Source organism: Vespula vulgaris, chromosome 1 (genome assembly GCF_905475345.1).
Source record: "Vespula vulgaris chromosome 1, iyVesVulg1.1, whole genome shotgun sequence".
NCBI classification, from domain to species: Eukaryota; Metazoa; Arthropoda; class Insecta; order Hymenoptera; family Vespidae; genus Vespula; species Vespula vulgaris.
The window spans coordinates 10,322,496-10,344,562 of record NC_066586.1 but is presented as its reverse complement, the minus strand read 5'-3'; the positions used below and the strand labels follow the sequence as shown (position 1 = coordinate 10,344,562).

The following is a 22,067-nucleotide window of genomic DNA, read 5'->3' as shown; positions in this document are numbered from 1 at the left end:
GATCGTCAGAGCGGTCAAACGTAACCACCGGTCGCAAGTAGACGGCCGAATGGACAATGAATGTTCAAATGCCTCCTGCGTATGAACCATTATTCGCGTTCAATCGACATTGCAACATGAAACGCCAACAATTGCCCGATAAAATCATTATACGGCTCATTACTTGTCAACTGCATGCGCTCATTGTCTGCCTTTTAATTTACGGCCTCCGTGTCTCGTTGCAATTGCTATTTGTTTCGGTAGTAGCAATGTTCCTTTCACCGACCATTATTCGCAGAGAAATAGTAATTTCCCTGTAAGTAAAAGTATTTTTAATGAAAAATGATAATTTCGATTATAATATGTTATTAAATTACGTAAAAGTTCACGTTGAAAAAGCATAAATATTTTATAAAACGTAAGACATTTTTCGGGGCTCGTTTGAAATTCATTGACGCGAGAGAGAAAGATCGACGGAACTTACGGAAATCTACTTGGTAATAACTGCGTTGGCGAGAACGGCAGGACGATCATAAATCATAGGAATTCATTCACGGACTGGTTATTTTGCGAGCTCGTAATCGAAGTGTAGGTACATATATACATATTTGAAGGCAAATATGAAAACCTCTCTTTTCTCTTGTTTTTCTTTCACCATTGTTATTTACGATAAAAGATATCGGGATTCGAAGCGGGCATTGAAAATGGTCATCATTCCACGTACTTCGAGCATCGATAAAGTGCGAGGTAATTGCCGAGTGGAATTTAACAGCAGTTAAATTCTCGAGTCTTGGATAATTTTAAGAAGTTATAAGATACTTCCTTTAGTTCGGCCGTTCGCCTTTCCCACCATGTTACTACTACTTTCTCTTTCTCTCTAATAGTCTCGACTGCCTTCTTCATCAGCCCACTTTACCCTCCTTCATTCCCCTGGCGCCCTCCCTTTTAAAGGCACTATCCCTGGGGGCCGTTAGCTGCAATCAAAGTTAACCCGGAGTTATGGGGGAAAACTGCAGACAGGCAGTTAATGTTTAACGGGATTGTTAAATGCAGGTTCTCTCTCGCTCTCCCTTGTTCCCCTTTACTCTCTCTGTCTCTCTCTCTCTCTCTCTCTCTCTCTCTCTCTCTCTATCTATCTATCTATCTATCTATCTATCTATCTATCTGTCTGTCTCTTTCTTTTTCTCTCTCTTATTTTTCCTCAAATCTTCGCGAAGCCTAACTTTAAAACCATCTCCATCCAATTCGACGGTCAACTTTCAAGTCCGATCATAGTTCAGCAAGGACTTTATCTTCGACGAAAAATGAATTATCATTCGTGGCGAATGAAACTGCTTTCGATAACCTACTTTATAGTTTCGCAAAGCGTACGATCGTCCTTTCACGTCGAAACGTTATATCACGAGATAGCAAAGGCTGCGCTTGATTAACGTCGCTCGTTTAAAAATCGATGAACCATGTGATTAGTTTCGCTATTTCCAAATTACTGCCACTAGCATGAATGGAAATTCGAGAAAAGCTGGTGGCACGAATCTCTCAAACAGAGAAAGAGAGGAAGAGAGAGGGCTTCGTTAGCAAAATGAAAACGTAGTAATCGTAATCGTAGGATTAGTCGAACTGCTGCGAACTATCGGTACGTTTGCTATTAACCATTTTCTGCAGTAGCATGCAAACCAGTTTTATCGTATTTGTTTGGCAACGTAGCGTTATTTTATTCATTCCCTATTTTGTCTTTCTATCAGTATGCACATTCATTCTTTATTCTTCTTTCCTATCAGTGCAGTCTTAGTACACTGTAAATCTACAATATATTATATAAAACGTATTGCTATACCGAAAGCAAGCACAGTACAATTGTAACAGTTAAATTTTCTACTTCCTCTAAATAAAATCTTTGCGAATCAACAATTATACTTAATTGTCTCTTTTAAGTGATCCTCCAAATTTAATACTTGATCTCGAAGAATTGAGTCGAATCGGGCATCATAGGATATGATTTCTGTTTGAACTGCTTCAAAAATATGAAAACACTTCAAAAAATCAAGAAAAAAAAAATTGTAGCAATAATAATAGAGGTAGAGGAAGTACAACGTAAGAGACTCTAAAGTATTGTTTTACAATTTTTCATCTTTGCTAGAGTAGATAAAATAAAGATATAACATTCTTTTATGGGGGGAGACAATCTTACCCCCGTAAAATCAAGTTGTTCATCAAGTTATATGTCTCCAAACCGTAGGTACAGCTCTTTAACTACACAAGCGTAACTTTCCTGTCGCTATATTGCTAATTTATTAGTCTTCTTTATCATTCTTATTCTCTAGCGTCTTCCTCCTCTCTTCGGTATTCCCAGTAATTTATTATGTCTTGAGTTTACAGCGGATCGATTTAACTGTTTGCCAGAGTAACGTTCGAAAATAAAATGTAAGAACGGATGCAAGGAAATATACTAGTCCGCCGTAACGGCGATGCAACTTTTTATAAACTTGTTTACTGAAATGTACGTACAAGAGGAGCTTGAATGTTTCATGTGATCTCTCAGTATATCGAAATTGGGAATTTCATCCTTCAATAAATTCGAAGAAAGTTGCGACACGATATTTCCTCTTTCTCTCTCTCTCTCTCTTTCTGTCCCCTACTGCTCTCTTTATTTTGCATAGTTTTACCAGTAGAAAAAAAAGAAATAACCATCGAACGTTCTTTGCGTAACGTGATCTTGCTTTCTTTACTTTCTCCCTCGTAAAAAAATAACTCTTAGACTTAGGCGCATAGAAACGCTACTCCTGGCACTTGCTCTTCCTCTACCTCCGTTGTCCTTCGTTCCCTTCTCCTGTCCCAAGCGTTGCATCTCCGACACACTCTCTTCCTCTTTTCCTTTTCTCTTTCTCTTCCTCTCTTTCGCAGCATCACTGGTGCTCTAGAGCGTAGTGCACAGTCTGTTGGTGATTAGTGCGCTCATTACGCCCGACGCTAATGATGCTTGCATCGCCAGACAAAAGCGGCGACAAGCAAGCACGCGAGAGTGTTGCACGAACTCTCCCGTGCTTATCGACAGTCAGACGAAGAGAGAGGGGGGAGGAAGGGAGAGAGAACAAGGGAAAGAGAGAGAGAAAGAGAGAGAACAAGGGAAAAAGAGAGAGGGAGAAAGAGAGAGAGGCAGTCTCTAGCCAGCCTCACGAAGGGAAACCACTCGCGCCTCATTCTACACACAAACATCCATTTTCAACTTGCATATACCCCATCTTCACACCCCTTTCCGGTCGATTCTCAATAAGGGTGCTTTCTTGTCCGAGTAACATTCGAGAAAGACATCGAAAGTCGTTACGCGCGTTATCGATTTAACCTAAGGCTGTAGGTTAACTTTTTCTTCAGCGAACTTTTCCCAATGCTCGTCTCCTTCGTCTCTCTTAAAGTTCGGATTCCTTTGAAAAGCTCACTGAACACGAATAATGGGCTCTTTTTCAACGAGACAAGGAGATAATATCTTCGCGTAGGTGCAAACACGTCGTCTCTGTAGGCCTTTACTTCACACCGTTAAAAGGAGTGATGTAACAAATAGGGAAGGAAAATCCGTACGACGATGCGACAGAAGTCGCGAAAATCCTCCTTTTTATGGCGACACGCAGCCGGCATGCGGTATTGTCTTCGGCAAACGACGACGACGACGACGACGACGACGAGGCGAAGGGAACGGTAAGCATAAGCGACTAAGACGAAAGGTATACGTTAGACAGACAGGGCTGGTAGTATACACGTTGGGGTGACGCGATTTCTTTCTCGAGAGATGAAAGAGAAAAGTGGGCAAAAGAGAAAGAGAAGCATCACCAGCTCCATGCCGAAACACGAGGAAATTAATAAATTGCTCAAACTTAAGTCGGCCTCCTAAGTGCTGGAATAAAGGACCCTCATAAATTTCATTTCACGTGCCCGAGTACCCTTGCTCAAGAAACGGTTCCCTTCATCCTCGAAGAAGAAACGCTTTCGTTGGCTTGTTCCTTCATTCCCTTGACTTTCACCCTCTCGTCTCCTAGTCCCGGCTTTTGCAAATTTTCCTTTTTCTTTCTCGTTTTTCTTTCCAAGAAACCGAAAGATCCGTCTTAAGTTTTGCCAGTTGAAAAAAAGTTTTAGAAAGAGCACGTAACATAATTTAGAACGTTACCACCTGCTACAGGCAATGATGAATGCTAAGTAGGAGAAGATATATAAAAGGTGTACCTATTTGTGTCGAATAGAAATGTGACAAGTTGTGAATAATTGAAAAATGGTAATAATTATATTACTTATGTGACCTTCGTGTAATTGTTTTATATCCTCTCGAATTTTTCATAGTGCGAACATGTCCGATATACCGTATCTCGTTAGCTCACCCTTCTCTTTTCTCGCCTCTCTTCCGTCATCCACATTCGTTTATTGTCATTTCGATAAATGACCTTGCGCACATAAAATAGGCTTCTATATAATTCTCGAATAGCTTATATGAGACTGTAATTAACACGAATTATGATTTCGTACGATAAAATAATTCTAGTCATTGAGAGAGAACGGCGACAAATAATTAACCGTTTGTTCGATTTTTCATTAGTAATCGTCGAACGCTCCCTGCTCGAAGTATCGTACATTCGTTAATGACTCATTAATCGTTTTCATCGTTACTATATTCGATCGGAAAACAAAGGTATCGCTCGACGAGCATCGAGCATCGTGTTCTAGTCTTATCGGCGGGGAGACTCGATTGCATTTGTATCGGGATGAAAAGTGAAGCACGAATTCGATGCAAGCGTGGTCGCTATCGAGATCAACGATGGTACCGGTTTCGCTCGGTCGTCCGGACGATGGTGGCGCTGGCGGATATAGAATAGATGGGAGGAGGAAGAGTGGAGGAGATGTCGGTGGAGAAGCGGAGAGAGGGTGGCGATGAAGGGGTGCCAGAATGAATAGCAACGTGAAACAAAAGCACCGGGTTACAAATGGCGTGTATTCGCGACGGCATTGTTTTAAATGGCTGTCAGGCGCCCGGAATTTATCCCGTTTTGCTACGTGACAAGCGCCATTAAATTTATTTATTCACCCACGCAAGCATGGCTTTACGAAAGAGAGGAATACTCTGCGAGAGAGAGAGAGAGAGAGAGAGAGAGAGAGAGAGAGAGAGAGAGAGACAGAGAGAAAGGAAGAGAGAAAGAGAGAAAGAGAGAGTTAGTATCACTCGACCTTGAATGCAACGAATCAAGAAGGGCCCGTCGAGTCGATGGATAAAATAAAAGTATGAGGTTAATCAATAAAAAAATATTGGATTTCCTAAGATACGGTGTCAAGAAAATGGAGTTCGAGAACGGAGAGGAGACCGTTACGAATAAACTTTTACGAAAACGAGTTTAATTGCAGTCGCCCTTTTGTACCGGCTCGTTTCACGATATAGGAAAATATTTTGGAGTGTTCTAATTAACGCATCGATTTGTACGAGAAATACCGCTAAGCCGAAGGATCAATACGAACTTTTGCCTTCGCTTTTCTCTCTCTCTCTCTCTCTCTCTCTCTCGACGAAATTCATGCTGATTTTTCATCGCTTCTTTCGCCTTAAATTGGTCTCTCCGAGAGGATTTCAAAACGGGCCGATTTCCATGAACGATTCTGTGATAGAAATTAGTTTACTCAAAAGGAAAGGATATATTATAAGCGAAAGATGTGAAAGCGATGTTGAAAGAGAAGAATTTAGAGGGTTTGACCAAGTCGTAAGTCATATTAATTCTTAATTTCTTAATTTCAAGTCGGCCGTTAACTATCACGTCAAAGAGGTCTCAACGGCGTAACTACTTCCACGTTCTCCTTGCGTCTTTCCTATCCCTTAGCCAGCCATTTCCTTCCTCCATTGCATCGACCATCGAAGGAAGGAAGTTGGAAGTTGAAAGCGAGCGCAATTAAGCTCTCAGTCTTTGGGGATCCATTCATTTTTCAAGTAACGTTCTCGGACACCCTCATCTAAGTTTTAAATCGCGTGCAACCCTCGGTCTCGATATGCCGCGAAAAAACTCGATGGTCGCTCGAGGAAACGAAGGGTTGGTTCGTCAATTTATCGAATCTACGACTAACTACCGATGTTACGTATGATATATAAAATGTCATTTGTTTTTTCACAGAAAAATTTTGTCCAGGCGGCGATAACGAACCCGAATCTCGAATAAAAGAGGCGGACCACATTTAAGATCACGTAGAAAATACTCACTCCGTGAGTATCCAAGGAACCACGCTATTCTTCTAATGCAATAAGATCGGGAAACGATAGACTCTACTCGAGATACAAAAGCTTGGACTACGAAGTTACGTCCGTCTGGCGGTAGCAGATACGAAGATAAGATTTCTTTCTTACGACGGAACTTGACGGATCAAATAAATGTAACACACTTACCGGCAGTACCATCTAGTTTTATTCGACTAACCGGAGAGTTTCACGAGTTTACCGGAGAGGAATCTTACGCCCTCTCTTTCTTTTTCTCTCTCGCTTTTTGTTTTTTTCTGTTTCCCATCCTTCGATGTATCTCTCAACCCTCTACCAGTCGAAAGAAGATGAGTATCGAGAGGTAGAAAGAGATCTCGACCGGGAGAATCCGGGATACGATATAAGATTACGAACGGGATCTCGATGGTGAAATCTTCCATATGTATATATCTGTGTGTATATGTGTATGTGAGCGTTACATATAAGCTGTGGGATGTTTCTTCATCTGTGTTTACATCCTTCTTCCGATATATACGCGTTCGTTGTATGTGCCATGTGCTTCATTCGTAGGAATTGAAGCCTGAAATGGCTTCATGCGGGTATGTGTGTGTGCGTGAAACGTGCCCTGATCGTATCTTCAGATATGGGTCAGACACGGGAAGGCCAACTCGACCCACTACACAAGCCGGAAATTCTGCATTCAATACCAGACGAGACTTTTGGTACAAAACGAAAGAGTGAAGAGAGTCGGGAAAGAGAGGGACAAAGAAATGAGAAGAGAGAGAGAGAGAGAGAGAGAGAGAGAGACAGAGAGACTGCGGTGATTTAAGCCGGAGATAGCAACCACGTTCCGATATCTCAAATCCATTTTTGGCTCAAGCTACAATCGATAGAGAAACATACTTTTCTTCCTCTTTTTCCTCTCTTCTTTCTCATCTCATAATTCTCTCTCCTTTCTTTGCCTTCTTTCGTTCGACCCTTTTGCGAAATTGCTTCGAGTGTCACCTGAGAGTTAAAAGTAACCACGAAGCAAATCGTAGAAATCAAGTTTCCCGATAAATTATTTCACTGGTGTATTTCAAGCGAATAGCTACGTTTGCCTTGTCATGCAACGATAGCAGTTTCGAGTTTCGTCGTACTATTTCCATCGTGGGAATCTGGACTTCTGTCAATGATAAACGATATCGAGGCCGTCGAATGCTTATCCTTCATCAGCTATGCGTTCGCTGTCTAAGAAACTATAACGATGATTATAGAAAGCGATTTCAAAGCACGACCGTAATTCTCGATGGTGATCGCTGATATTCGTGGTAAAGAGAGTTTAATCGATTAATTTCTTCTTCACGTGCCGTTTTATTTTCTTTTCAAACTTCTAAAAGAACGAATCGAGGCCAGAAAAGTTTCGCTTCTATCAGCGCTATTTAGGAAACATGCCATTAGTTTTATTAGCGAGCATTGATCGTTATTAATTGGCCAAAAGTCATTCGTACCAACTGTTCACGAATCGAAGCCAAGGTCATAAAACGCATAAACACGGTTAATGATATGCCTTGAAAGTGACATTGCAATGAATCACATGAGTGTTGTTACCGGTCGAACGACAGTCCTTCTCGAAAAGTTCACACAATAACGCGTAATCGTTTCTATAGTGTCATGAGTCGATAGAGTCTAATTAGCAAAGATGCTCGTCTCAGGTGGCCTCTTCCAACAACTCCTCATCGCTTACCAAGAAATGGAGTACCGTCTCGAGCACTCGAGATTCTCCGTAGGATTTCAAAAGGAAGTTTATGATGCTCAGGTTAATGTTTGGTCCAACCCTGTGTTATAAGATGCAAATCGGCGAAAAGGTGGAGAAACTTCAAGGTCGAACTATCGCCTATCGATTCCATGTTCCAGCTCCGTTGAATTGCCATACTTAATAGTTGAAATTAATATCCCGAGTTTGTAGCACTCACTTTGCTTCAAAATCGCTTTTTGAACTTCGATGTATTTCGCCTGAAATATCCTGTCGTAATCTTCGGAATAATAATACGAAGGATTCTCCATGTCGGCCACAGAGTCAAGTGCTTTCGTTCGTAGAAATCGCTCGAAGCATGAATCGGAGCGAGTCGACTCGTGCATATCAATCGTTAAACTTTACCTCGAACGATAACGAAGAACAGCGATATATTCTTCGCACGCAGACCAATGCTCGAGAGGTACAATTATAAACACCCAAGAGTAGCAATTTATAAACAGAACGAATGAAAAGTTTTTTGTATTTCACCGATGAATAGGTCAACTCGATTTAGGATGATGACGCGATGAATCTATAAATACCATCTAATCTTTATGAAATAAGAATAAATCCATTTTCTTAACCTCTGAGCTAATGGAACAAAAAATTCAGACGGTAAGAATAAGAGTTCGAAATTTTTGATGTGCTATACACGATGGTAACATAAACATTTTATTCGTTACTGAAAATGATCGATCAACTCTCGGATGTATTTCTTTCTCTCGTTATCGATTTTCTTCTAATACGCGTATAAAAATTGGAGAAAATATTCTTAATTGTCTACTTGTTTAAAGTTATATCCTCGATAAATAATTATAATTTTAATAATCATTATTGAATTGATAACGGAAGAACAATCGATTATACAAGAAAGAAAGATGCGAAACCTTTTTCCGCACTCGTATTATTATTTCTCGCTGCGTATCTGCGATAGAGAATGGAAAGAAAAAATAAAATCGCAAATGGCGTCACGATGAAACCGATCATTCAAGAATATAATAAACGACGCAAAGTTCGATGAATAGTAACGACGTCGGTCCGGTTATGTCCGTCGAATTCGATGCGTTTTGTTCGACGTTTGGAAATCGGCCGGGTGGCAGCGCAGGAAGCCCTCGAATAACCGAAAATAGAGAAACGTTCGCGAGTGTTTGCACGGTGGTCGCTCATATATTCAGCTCGTTTCCAGGCCTCCTGACGAAAATATAAACACAGTTCGATCGAACCGAGTTTCGTGACAATCGTTATCCGTAATGCTAGGTCAAAGCAGCAAAAGAAAAAGCTAGATATATAGATAATTCAAACGCGTACAGAATACGACGTAACTATGACATATACTAAAAACTTTGATGAGCAAACGTAACGCGTCGTTTTACGAATGATAACGTAGCGTGATACCGATGTAACGCGTTTTGACATCCTGGGGGATGCATCCACGTATAGTGTAAATTTACTGAAAATCGAGCCAATCTATCGATTCGATCGCCGATCACGATAAAAATGACGTATCTATCTGCGTACACATATGTATACAAGAGAACTGTATAATCGCGTTTGACGGACAAGGTCTATCTGGCTACTCACCGGACCGAACTGCTCGAAATAATTTTTGACGTCCTCCAGCGTCGTCGGTGCCGATAGCCCACCGACGAATATCTTCTTTGTCCTCGTCACCATCTGTAACGCGAGAAACATGTTGGATTACATTTAAAAGCCTTTCGAGATATATTCCTTAATATGTGTATATACACATATTTACGAATGATAAAAGAACGACAATAATAAAGGCGTCGTAATATAACCAGAATATTCGACGAAAGAGAGGGGAAGTAGAGTAGAGAAAATAGCTTGAAAAATGGTCCATTCGTGGTAAAGAAATTGATAAGGGTCGGATAAGTCCGCATATATATTGTCGACCAGTTGCTAGCGACCAGATCGATCACTGGATTCAAGGGAATATATGACCGTGTACGCACTTGGTCTCAGAAAAACACGGACGATCCGCTACAACCAGTGAAATACATTGAATCAGAAGCACGCATTCGCACTATAAATAATCTTTTTGGAGACCAGATACTGGCGAAGGTAGTCTTCAAGAGGCTTCAAGATACAAACATCTTAACTGCTTATGCAGAAACTCGCTACTGAAATCATATATTACGTTATTGACGAATTGGAATCGCCGAGTTCGGTAGCCTAGTTTTTTGGTCTCTCGTTTCGACCTGGTCACCGGCGACTGGTCGATAGTGCGCACGCAGCCTAAATATCATCTACGTCATTGCACGTTACCAGTTACGTTCGTTACTAACAATAAGCACTTGAAAAATTTAAGCTCTGTGATAAATTTTAATACGGATTACTGCTTTCAAATTATAGAACGTAGCACCAGCAGCAGTAACATCACAAAAATATCGTTTGGCAAAGATTGCTAAACGATACGTAAAATGGGAAATATAGGGCATGAAAGGTCATGATCAAAGGAAGGGTGGAGTGAGAAAAGGAAAAACGTGTGGGTGGTCCTCGCAATGACAAAGTTCTTCTTCTCTCTTTTTCATCCCCATTTTCTATTCTTTTCTAGCATGAATAGTAGGAGCTTTCTACTCGTTTACGTACGTATCTATGTATCTATGTACATATAGATATATTATACAACATAAAATGGAAAGAAAAAGAGAAAAAGTGCGTTGCAAGGAATAAACGAAGACAACTTTCACGTCGAAAGATTTCCAAAGATTAGGAACTATATTGTGAAATTGTATTAAAACGGATTGACTGGGCATATACCTTCTTTTTCATAGAAAAGTAAACTGGCAATGTCACGATACTCTTTGATTATATGCGGTTATCTATTTCGAGGTTTCTTGTTAAGATACCGCTCACTGCATTATATCATCGGGTCCGTTATTGAACGGAAGACTACAATACGTGGGTGTGGGCGAGAAAAAGCAGGAATGTAAAGAAAAGATAGAGACGGAAAGAAAGAAAGAAAGAAAGAGAGATTGAGATACGTTGGAGAGAGTACGGGAGAATACGTTAAGTGAATTGAATGTACGTACAGTCCGGTCGAGTGGCTGCATTATGAAATAATGGAATGAAAGCGACTCCTTGATCCTCCGGAACGAGATGAATCAATTGCAAGAAAGTGAATTAATACAAAAATCTTGGAAGGGGACGGAGATGAGGAAAAGATGGAAATGCAAAGCGCTCTCTCGGGCTCTCGCTCACGAAGCTTACAAAGGGAAAGAGAGAAAGACATAGAGAAAAATGGCGAGTTGGTACACTTAATTCTTAGAATCTTGATAATGCGATCGTATCGCAATAGAGTTCGAAATACGACGAAAGAAAGAAAGCAAAGAAAGATAAAGAGAAGAGCGGAACGTTTTACAGTTTCGAGACTCGTGCGGTTAATGACGAGAGAGCGAAGGGAAGAGGAAGAAAGAGAAATAAAGGTAAGGAAAGAGGCTGATCTCCAAAGAAGGAGAATTAGATTTTAAGTAGAAGGAGGAAAGGTAAGAAAGGAAGAGAGGAAATAAAAGTGGGAGGGAGAGGAAGAAGTAGAGTAAAGCTAAATATGGGGAAAGAAGGTAGAAGAGGTAAACTTGGGCAATTTCAGTGATGGCTGGGCTTAGACCTCTCTATATCCGGTGAGTAACGCAAAGTCTCGGACGCACGTCCTTCCACCTCTGCATTCCTGAATCCAAGTTACTTCCACCTTTCTGAGCCCACTCTATCTCTTCGCTCTCGCTATCTCTATCTCTTTTTCCTCCATCCCTTCGGATGGTTGTTCCTGATGCCGCTCGTTCTCGCTTGCTCATTTCACAGGAGGAATAGAAAGGAGGGAGAGCTACTGAGTACTCGTGAGCTCATCCGAGAGGGATCGGCTAATCAGCAAAATGTATAAAGTCTCGGGGATGAAAATAAAATGGTCGGATCTCGAAAATTAAATAAACGACTTGGCCCGATTTCGTCGACGAAAAGCTCGCTTTCTATTTCTCTTTCTCCTTATAAAAGGAAGATCTTATGGAGGGAGAGAGCGAGGGGGGCGAGAGGGAGGAAGGGAGAGGGAGAGGAAAAAGAAAAAGAGAAAGGAGAGAAAGAAACATAGAGAAAAGAGGAAAGCACTTATTCGAATGAAGCTAACCACAGTCCGCTCCAGTCTTCACCCTCCTTCTCCTCCACAGCGGCCTCGAAAGTGGCGAGAGAAGAAATTCAAGTTCGTTGGTATCCCTGACACAGACGAACAAGTTTCGGCCTAAGAAATGGGGCCCAGTGCTCGCTCGGAATAACGTTGAAATTTTATTACGCTCCATCGCTCGGAAAACCGCCGTGGACTCGACTGCTAGGCAGCGCTTCTTAATGAGCGCATTGTCGTGCAAACGAGACTTACTTCGAAAGGGACTGCTTCGAAGACTAAAAAAAGAAAGACGAACAGAAAGAAGAGAAATAAAGAAAAGAAACGAAAAGAAGATATAACGAGAAAGAAAGACGTTCGCTTCTCCTCCGCGAAAACTCTTTTTTGATTGCTCGCGAAAAACTGTGAGATTTCTCTCGCGCGTTGGGTCTCTGATTCGTCGCTGATTTCTTTGAAGATGAAATAAGAGATAGAAAAAAGTAAAAGAGAAGAAGAAAGTGTAAGTGGCGATCTCAATGAACGCTCGGAATGTTTTACGAAGGTAACAAAAGAATTCGAATTTCAAGCAGCGAGAGAATATTTCTCGACGTTCCTCGCAAAACGGCCACTGCCGAAGAATAAGGTGAAAAATATAAGTCGTGGACGACGCGTCGCGAATGCAAGAGTGGGGAGAGGAGAACTGAAATAGTCGTTAGCGAAGATAAGAGCGGATACCGTCGGAATGGTAATGGAAACTTGGAAAGTTCCACTTATTATGCCGTAGCATTATGTAAATACCGGAAGGCTATTACGATTTTACAACTTACTGGGAGTGGCTTTACAGTTTCATCGCTCGGCCCATCTCTTTTCCTTCTTTCTCTTTTACCGTAACGTAATAGAATGTATATGCACTATAGCAGTGATGACGAATCTTTTTTGGCGATTGAATCGAATAAAACATTTTGTATTTACAAGTCGTAGATCAAATACTTCAACTGAACAATTTAAAAAACAAAAATAAATCCTGTGTTTAATTTATAATCAATCTATGACAACAAGAGAAGATATAAAATCAAAATTGAATAATGTAATTATTTTATAATTATTTTATTTATTAATTCTGTAATTATTTCTTTTAATTATTTTATTTAAAACAGCGAATGCGAAATTTGCTTTTGAAATAATATTTTTTCTATATTAGGGTTATGAGATTGTAAGCCATTAATTTTAAACATGCTGGACTCATTTCCTTTCTGAGTACATTTCTTTTCAACGATTTTTTGATTCATTAAAGAAAATAATCGTTTCCAAAAACATGTCGATGCAAACGTAATTAATATAGCATTTGATATTTTTTATTTTAAGATTTTATTAAAAATGAAATATAGATAAATAACAATATTTTACTAATCTGGTAAATAATTTTAAAGTTTTTTTGAGTTTTGCAAAGATTTAGAGTATCTATTTTTTTTAATAATCTATAAAACTTTATGAATATTCATGGGTCACTTAAACTTCCCATACGAGTCACAGAGTGATCCACGGGTCACGGGTTCGTCGTTGCTGCACTATACTATATCTGCTCACTTCACCGTACTCTCTTTTAACAAAAATGAAATAGGGCTATTAGAAAGAATATAAGTGAGACCACATTTTTTAAAGTAATCTCTCTCTCTCTTCTTCTTTTTCCCTCCAGTCGTTCTTAAATGAAGGAAAAAGATTTGCAAGAAAAACATCGATTTCAAATAAAAAAAAATCGACGATCTTACGAAAATTAATAACTCTACGTTTGAATTTTGACTTTAAAAAATCTTTCTTATTTAAAAAACAAACTTTTACATTTATAATAATAAGATTATAATTAATCTATACTTTTGATATTAATTACAGAATTATAATGCTGTCAAAGTAGGAAAAAACGAAATAAATATTGGAATAAACGTTCGCACAAGGGATTGTGTCCGCTCCCATTGAATCTGTTCTCTTCAGCACAGAAATAGTTACACCGAATGGCAAAGAGAAAGCTTTACTTGTTCGTAATTTGTAAATATTTAATCGAGTGTTATATTTCGCACTGATGAAATATTTCAAACCGAACTTAATATGTAAATATACATGTAATTGTTAAAAATAAATATAAATATATAAATAAATATATATATGTATACATATAAGTATACTTGGCGATAACTTTCTTATCGCTAGGAAAAGGGCTTTCATAAGATCTCTTATTTTCTTCACTGTTCTCTTGATAAAGAAATATTATATCGAAAGAAGCACAGATATAATTATATGCTTAAAAATAGTAACCCTGTTCACTTTGTAAGAAAATTTGTCCGTTGGTTTCAATAGTAAAATAAATTTGTTAGATGATATAAATTACTTAATATTTCTTTTGAAATAATTTCGCTTATTTTTGTATATCGCAAAAAGGAAAGGGAAGAGAAAAATATATAAATCCGAAGAGAAGGAAGAATAAAATGATCCGATCGGAACATTACAAACTTTACACAAATAAATAATTAGTGATTAATGACGCAAGAGACGGTAACGAATCGTTTAGAGAACATTGGAGATAAGATCACAAATACCGAAGAAAAGAATGGACGTGAAAAAGTAGAGCAAAAGAGCAAAAGACACGAAAAGCAGCAAATCATCGAAGGGTTATATGCTTCAATATAGATATACATGTAGATATACGAGTATATCCTAGCAGCTACTTTTCTGTCTATCATCGTCTACTTTTTTCCATGTATATCGGTATATCCTTCGAATAAGGGCCCAATCCAGGGTACATTCTTATCCCTTTGACCTCCATACACGACAATGCAAAATTATCCAGTCCCTCGACGTTTTATCCTCCTAATGCCTCTATCTCTTTTTCAACCTCACTTTCTCTCTCTCTCTCTCTCTCTTTTTCCATCCCTCGTTCGTTCGAGCTCCATTAGAATATCAAAGATCGCTCCTTCTAAAATGATTTTGAGCGGACACGTATTAATCTTTCAAGCTTTATAAGGCACCCTTCTTTCGACGCTAGTGCCGTTAAAAGCGGCACTCGAGCGTGTTTCGAGTCTGGAAAGCTTGCGAAGAAATTACCGGAATTACTTTTAACCCGACGATAGCGTTTCGATCCACCTTCAGTCGTCAATCATTTGCAAACAGATCGCTCCTTTCGGACAGTCAGTTTTATTTTTTCGATCCTTTCGTGATAGGCGGAATTGATATGTTACTATTCCATTGTAACTTTGTACATATTTCAACAATAATAACAAGGAACGAAACTGCAATATGTAAAAATAATTAATAATAATTAATGGGATAAGATAAGGCAAAACGCCAAAAATTAAAATAAAATGAGATATTTTCTTTTTTGAATTTATTGATTCAAATCTGTGAGCATACTTACTTCGACTTACGGACAAGGTCACCCAGAGAATACGAAAAACCCTTGACAAAAGAATATCAAACGCAGCCTAAATTCTTTGAGATAGTCCGGTAATCTAGCACAGATAAAAGAATATCTCCGTCGCTAAGCTTTTCGTCCGAAATTCGACAATAAGTCTAAAAATACAATATAGATTGAAGTATCGACGCACATGAAGGTAGATAGAACCACGATTATGCGAAAAAGTGAAAAAATAAAAATGTAGACGAATTCGATAAACAAAGAAAGATCCCTTAATATTAACACAAAGATTGAGGAAAAAAAGAACCTCGAAGCTATCAGTATTCTGTCAAGTTTCACAGAATTGAGGAGAAATCGGAACAATTTTTCTTCGCAGAAACATTTTACAAATTTAAGTCAATGGCTATAAATAATGAAGGAAGTGTCCAAATGCAAGGTTAAGAGCAGAAGAGAAAGAGAGCGAGAGAGAGAGAGAGAGAGAGAGAGGGAGGGAGAGAGAGAGAGAGAGAGAGAGAGAGAGAGAGAAAGGTGGAGGTTATCAGTAACCGGAGCGCTAAGGCGCTCAACGTTACTGAGTGGCTCAGCATCGCTATCGCACTGTCCAGTCCTGATCCTGGCTCGTTCTCCTCACGGATTCAACGTTCATGCCCGATATCGCATACGTACATACGTATCCGAAATGCCTATGACTACACATACACATACACGAGATACGTACACGTATTTTAGCAAATTATTCGTACTATATGGGTCGTTCTCACTGAGGACTTTCGCAAATTCTCCTTTCCTCAGTAGTCTCTCAGTCTTTCTCTTTCTCTTTTTTTCTCTCTCTCTTTCTCTCTCTTTCTCTTTCTCTCTCTCTCTCTCTCTCTCTCTCTCTCTATATATATATATATATATATATATATATATATATATATATACATGGACACACATACACACACACACAATGTAAAGTTACATCAAAGCTTCTTTTATGAAACTTTTCGTGCGATCATAAGCCCGTGAAAGCTTAATGATTTAGTCGAAATGATCTTGCAGCATCTAGAGATCCCAATCCAACGGGACAGTAAAATAATGAACGTCGAGTGATGTAAAATCGTTTCTAAAGAATCTTTCTCATTCGATTTTTTTATATACACACATAAATACATATGTGCGAAGAAGTGTTCACATACGCGTTAAAATCTATAAATGTCCGGGAGAAAAGTAGGCTGTTAATAGTGTTCGGGAAGAAAAGTAAGCTGTTAATAGCACTCGCAAGAATAGCGGCAAGAAAAGAACCGATCTTGTTCCCATACTGGTATGTATATAATGTGTTCGGCTGTGCTCGACTCGACCAGCCATTGTCGAATATAATTTCACGTTCCTGAATTTCAGCCGTTTTGTCCAAGAATGTACTTCTGTTCGTAATGACACTAAAGGACACGCGCGTGGGGGTATAATGGAACGCTCGTAACGTAATAATGAATTGCTGCAAATGCCGTACCGATGCGATATGAGAGAGCCACGAAATGTTTACACGATTTTCACATTTTCACTACAACTAAAGAGAATCGTAAAAATTTGGTTTCAAAAATTTCATTGCACAGGAAAGATATAACAATAATTAATAACCATTGCATTAGGGAAACTTGTTAATTCCGATCAGAAGAAACGAAAAGTTAGCAAAAATGATTCGGTATTGAAATCTCCTTTAAAATGTGATCCGTTTTGTGAATCGCCATTACGATTCTCGATGGCGTCATATGTTCTTTCGAGATAGGTTTTTGATTCGAATAAACTTTTCACAATGGACCGCCCACTCTCTTTTACCGTCACATCTTCCATTCGTTCCTTTTCTTCTGTTTTTTCTATCTTTCTCTCCTATATCTCGCCTGTTAAATTTCGGTCAAGGATTGACGAGGGTAAGAAAGGTAGGTTTATGGCGAAGCCGAACAACTTTTCAAACTGTTTGAAGAAAATCTGAGTTTTTCAATCGATGCCTTCCTATTTCTATCTATCACGGAAACGTGACGGTACCACTGATGCAAACAAAATTCAATCAGGCTCGTTCAGCGATGTGAAAAGGTTGACCTCCTTGGCGAGGAGCTGAACTTTCATATCGCGATAGCGAACGCTAAGACATCGAGAGCCTCTCCGAACACGAAATTAGATTTAATAATCCAAGAATTCAAAAGTCATATCTTCATATAGACCTAAATCCGATCCATTTTGGTTTTTAGTAGCCTCGATCGATCACTCGTCGTCCGCTGTTCCGTCTTAAATTGTTTGAATTGCGACTTTACTGGATTATGAGGAAATCTATCATCGCTCTCCGATCCAGTACTAATCCTCCTTCCCACTCTATCTCTTCCTCGATTGTCACTGATAGTCGAATCTCACCCAATTATGTCCATGTCTCTACAAACGCATTCTCGAGTTTTTCCGACATAGCCCTCCGATTTCTTCCGCCTATAAAGTTTCGCATTTTCGAAGAAAATTCCCTTAATCCTTGTCTCGCGTATAACTCGCAAAAATGAGTTAGGTCCGCGGTAGAAGGTTCCGAGATATATCTCGATCCTCTACTTTGAAGATCCGATACTTTCCTTATGTACTTCCATTCTCGTACGAAATCGCGTCATCGTTCGCCCTCAAATGTACCTTTTTCTCTTTTCTCAAACTTCCTCATAACGAGCCGACGACAACAAACGAGCTGAAAAAGAAGTCCGCTCACCTACGTGACAGTAATAACAAGATGAGAAAATTCTACGAGTTCGAGTCGACGTACCGTAATAATATATTTTACAGCGTATGTACAATAAACTTTTTTCCTTCGCAACCACAACGAGATGGGCTCGCTTTGTTGGATCATAAAGGAAAAGATCTTACCTCTAGTCAGGTCCTATTCTTACGAGATTCGAACGAGCCAACGACACGATACCTTTCTACGACTTCCGGCTTGTATGCGCGCGATCTCTCTTCCTACATTTATTGATCCTGTGGCATCAAACATTTACAAGAGTCGCTCTTTGAACGAGAAGATGAAAGCATCGACGTCTGACAGTGTACGTGTGGCTTAAGCACGATGCTCTATTTTTACTCTCTGCCTTTGATGCACATTATCACAACCGGTTTTTATTCAGACACGACTAAAATACTCCGTTGCGCTTTGGTTTTCATGTCTGCACTGTCTGTCTGTCTGTTTATCCGGCTGTTTCTACTAGAACGTTGTGTCGACGCTGCGGTGTTTCTTTCCTGCACCTTCGTCGTATGGAAATTCTTTTCTTCCAATTCTACGTTTTTCTCGATTGAAGTTTTTTATTTTTAGATACAAACGTCTCGTTTACTTCGATACAACTCGAACACGAAACTTTTGTCAAAATATTTTAAGCACGTTGGAAAGAAAGAAAGCAAGATTTCCCCATGCTCAATTCTCGCAAGTATTACGCCGTAAAACAGATTGCCGAATCTCCTTCAAGTTGTCATCACGGCTACTTTTTACATCTATATTCACATTCATCAGATTTTGACGATGATTGTAAAATGTCCATTGCTAAGTATCTATTACCGATTCTTTTTTTAGAGAGATGATCGCAATAATTATACGAGTGAGTCTATATATTAATTCTATATTACTCGAGATAGATTAGACTATTTACGATTAAAAAAGAAAACGAAATTATTAAAACAATCAATCGATGCTCGATGAAATCATAACGAAAAAGAACGAACGAATGAATATAGTGTCGTCTGTAAATCAGAATGTCAACCTATGATTACGATTTTAAGTATTACCTTGGAAAAAAACCATGAATCACGAATATATTCCCGCCTTTTTCCCCTTCGAATGCTATTACGAGGAGAAAGAGTAGCAAGAATACATAATGCCGTAATATTGACTAGTTTTTATTGCGGGTCTCGCTTAACTCCATTAGGGAAATGCGTTTACGCGGAAATATGCTTTCATCGCGTTTCCATTCATATCTACTGTTTCGTCGTGATCGTTCGCCGTGGAAGTTCGCAGTGCGGCGCTTCGCGTAAATAGAATTTCTTTTGAGTGGAAAAATTGCCACCACAAGGTCGTACGCTACCGGGAGAGGTTTGAAAAGCTTTCCTGAAAAATTGATCGATTGTGACTTCAACCATTTTACTTATGCGTATCCATGTTATATGTGAATGTGTGTATGTGAACCTACATCTTTTTAAATGATTGTACCCTTTTTGAGATCGCTACTTCTCTAAGAGATCGCTGCTACGCTTCTCTTCTTCGAGCAAGGGAAGAGGAAGAAATGAATGAAAAAGAGAGAGAGAGAGAGAGAGAGAGAGAGAGAGAGAGAAGACGAAGGGAACGTAGTTGTAAGAGAATATAGATAATCACGTATCTAAACTGTTCGAGCACGTACAAATTCAATAGCGACCTGAACTCGATTACGCCGACATCGTGCTAGCACATTTACAGACACATTCGCAGACGTTTGTCCCACCGCGGAAGAGGATGAGTAGAACGTAAAGGTACCATTGTGATACTTCCCCATTCAATCCTCGACAACAGAAACACTATTACGGCCCACTCGCATTGCTGCCAATTAAAATGTAAACCAGCTCTCGAATGGCATTGGCGGCTCACCGTCGTCACGATATACCACCTATTTCGAGGCGAACGTTGCTGCTCGACGAAGAAGCTCCTTCGCGCGAAATCTTCATCCCGTTAAAATATGTAGGTAAGTATATTTGCCCCGAATACTTGGCGCAACCACCGTTAATTCGATTCGGTCACGCGAATGTCTATTAACGCTTGATCAAGCAGAAACACGAATGGAGACGATTTCGGTGATATTTGGAACGTAATATATTTGACATAAAGAATATTCTCGCACATTTTCGGAAATAGAGAGAGAAAGAGAGAGAAAAAGAGAGAGAGAAGGGCAAGGAGAGAAAAGAAAGGGAGGATTGGATGAATGAAAAGAAAGAGTGTGAACGTGCGCACGTACATCGACGAGGCTTCGTTGAAGTAAAAACCGATGCTCCATATAACGCTCTTACGTACGGATACAATAATTGTTTTTCCGATAACTTTCATAATCGACAATAAATATTATTTTACTTTCCACCATTCTTTCTCTTTCTCTTTCTCTCGCTAGTCGAGAAAGAATAGTAAAAACGTGGTAACGATCGTAGAAGAAAAAGTTGCTCGAGCAAGAAATTTTGCGAAATTGTCGGAACGTAATCGCTTGGTTGCGATATTAAATCACTGCGAGCTATAATTCAAGTATTACGCCAAATACGAATCGTCCGGCAACTATGGCTGGATCATAAAGAACGAACTAGGGTAGCTTGGTGGACTATTGCTTTTACTTTGCATGGTAACGGGAGATTAATTAACGAAACGTGTACTCAATGAACGTGCCATCGATGTGTGCCGAATCAAGTTTGTATTCAGTGATGTAGAAACCTCAAACCTCTTCGCTTCTCTTCCTCCCTCTCTCTCTCTTTCTCTTTCCTGCTATTCTCAAACTTCTTCGCTTCCCTCCCTCTCTCTCTTCCCTGCTATTCTCAAACTTCTTCGCTTCCCTCCCTCTCTCTTTTCTGCTATTCTCAAATCTCTTTGCTTCTCTCTACCTCTCTCCCTCTCTTCCTCTTTCTTTCTCTCTCTCTTTCTCTCTCTCCTGCTATTCTCAAATCTATTCGCTTCTCCTTGTCTCTCTTTTTCCTGGTATCATAACAGTAGATGCTTATTATCGGTATTTTATAATACTTGTCGAGAAATCAGTATTATGGAATTAAATATTATAATTATTAATTATATAAAATATTATAATTATTAATTATGATTAATAAAATTAAATCACAACCGATGATTATAAATATGTTGATTCACGAAAAAAGAAGAAGAAATGTAAATAGAAAGAAAGATAAAAACAGAAATAAATATTGTTGAAATTGTAAAATCGAACGATAATAAAGTTCGACAATAAATTACGAAGAAAAGTTAAAATCACCATCATGATATTGGAAGGAAAAAGTGCCTTATTGGTCACGGAAAGTGTACGGAAACCAATCAAGTCGTTGTCAAAGGTATTGAAATCGTACTGGATGATACTCTCGACGATAAGATCTGGCTGATCTTACGATAGAAATGAGTCCATGCTCCTAGACCCAATTTCAAGAAATCCCGGAAAACTTTACGATTGCAGTTCAAGGTACTCAATGTTAAAAAATAAATATCGATCCGAATATGCAAATTCGACGTTATTCATTCTCAACCAAAGGCAGTCGTCCATTTGAGAGCAAAACTATCGCGAGAGTATGCTTTCGAGAGTATTTCTTGTCAGTATACACAGCATTTTAGGGTAATTATCTGAGAACGTGGTTTCAACTATCTGAGAACGATTGCGTTGTGATATATTCTCAAATGAAAACAAAGGAATGTTACTATAGGAGATCTCTCTCAGAAATAAGAATAAATTTCATATTCTGACAATGAGAGTAGCTATCGAAGAATAGCAGCTGCAAGAAAAGTACCTGCAAGAAAAGAATGGAAAAAATATGAGACCTTCGAATTAATAACAATATATGAAGTAAAAATTCAATATTGAAAAGATAC

General features: G+C 39.1%; 1 protein-coding gene across 10 annotated transcripts in view; it reads right to left on the bottom strand.

Moving 5' to 3' along the window:
* LOC127068004 (RNA-binding protein Musashi homolog Rbp6) overlaps positions 1-22,067 on the bottom strand; it is a 594,260-nt gene that overhangs the window by 158,678 nt on the left and 413,515 nt on the right. For all 10 annotated transcript variants that reach the window (XM_051003560.1, XM_051003549.1, XM_051003597.1 and 7 more), the window contains one exon: positions 9,549-9,641. In XM_051003560.1, the coding sequence (XP_050859517.1) occupies positions 9,549-9,641 (93 nt within the window). The remainder of the gene's footprint in view (positions 1-9,548; positions 9,642-22,067) is intronic.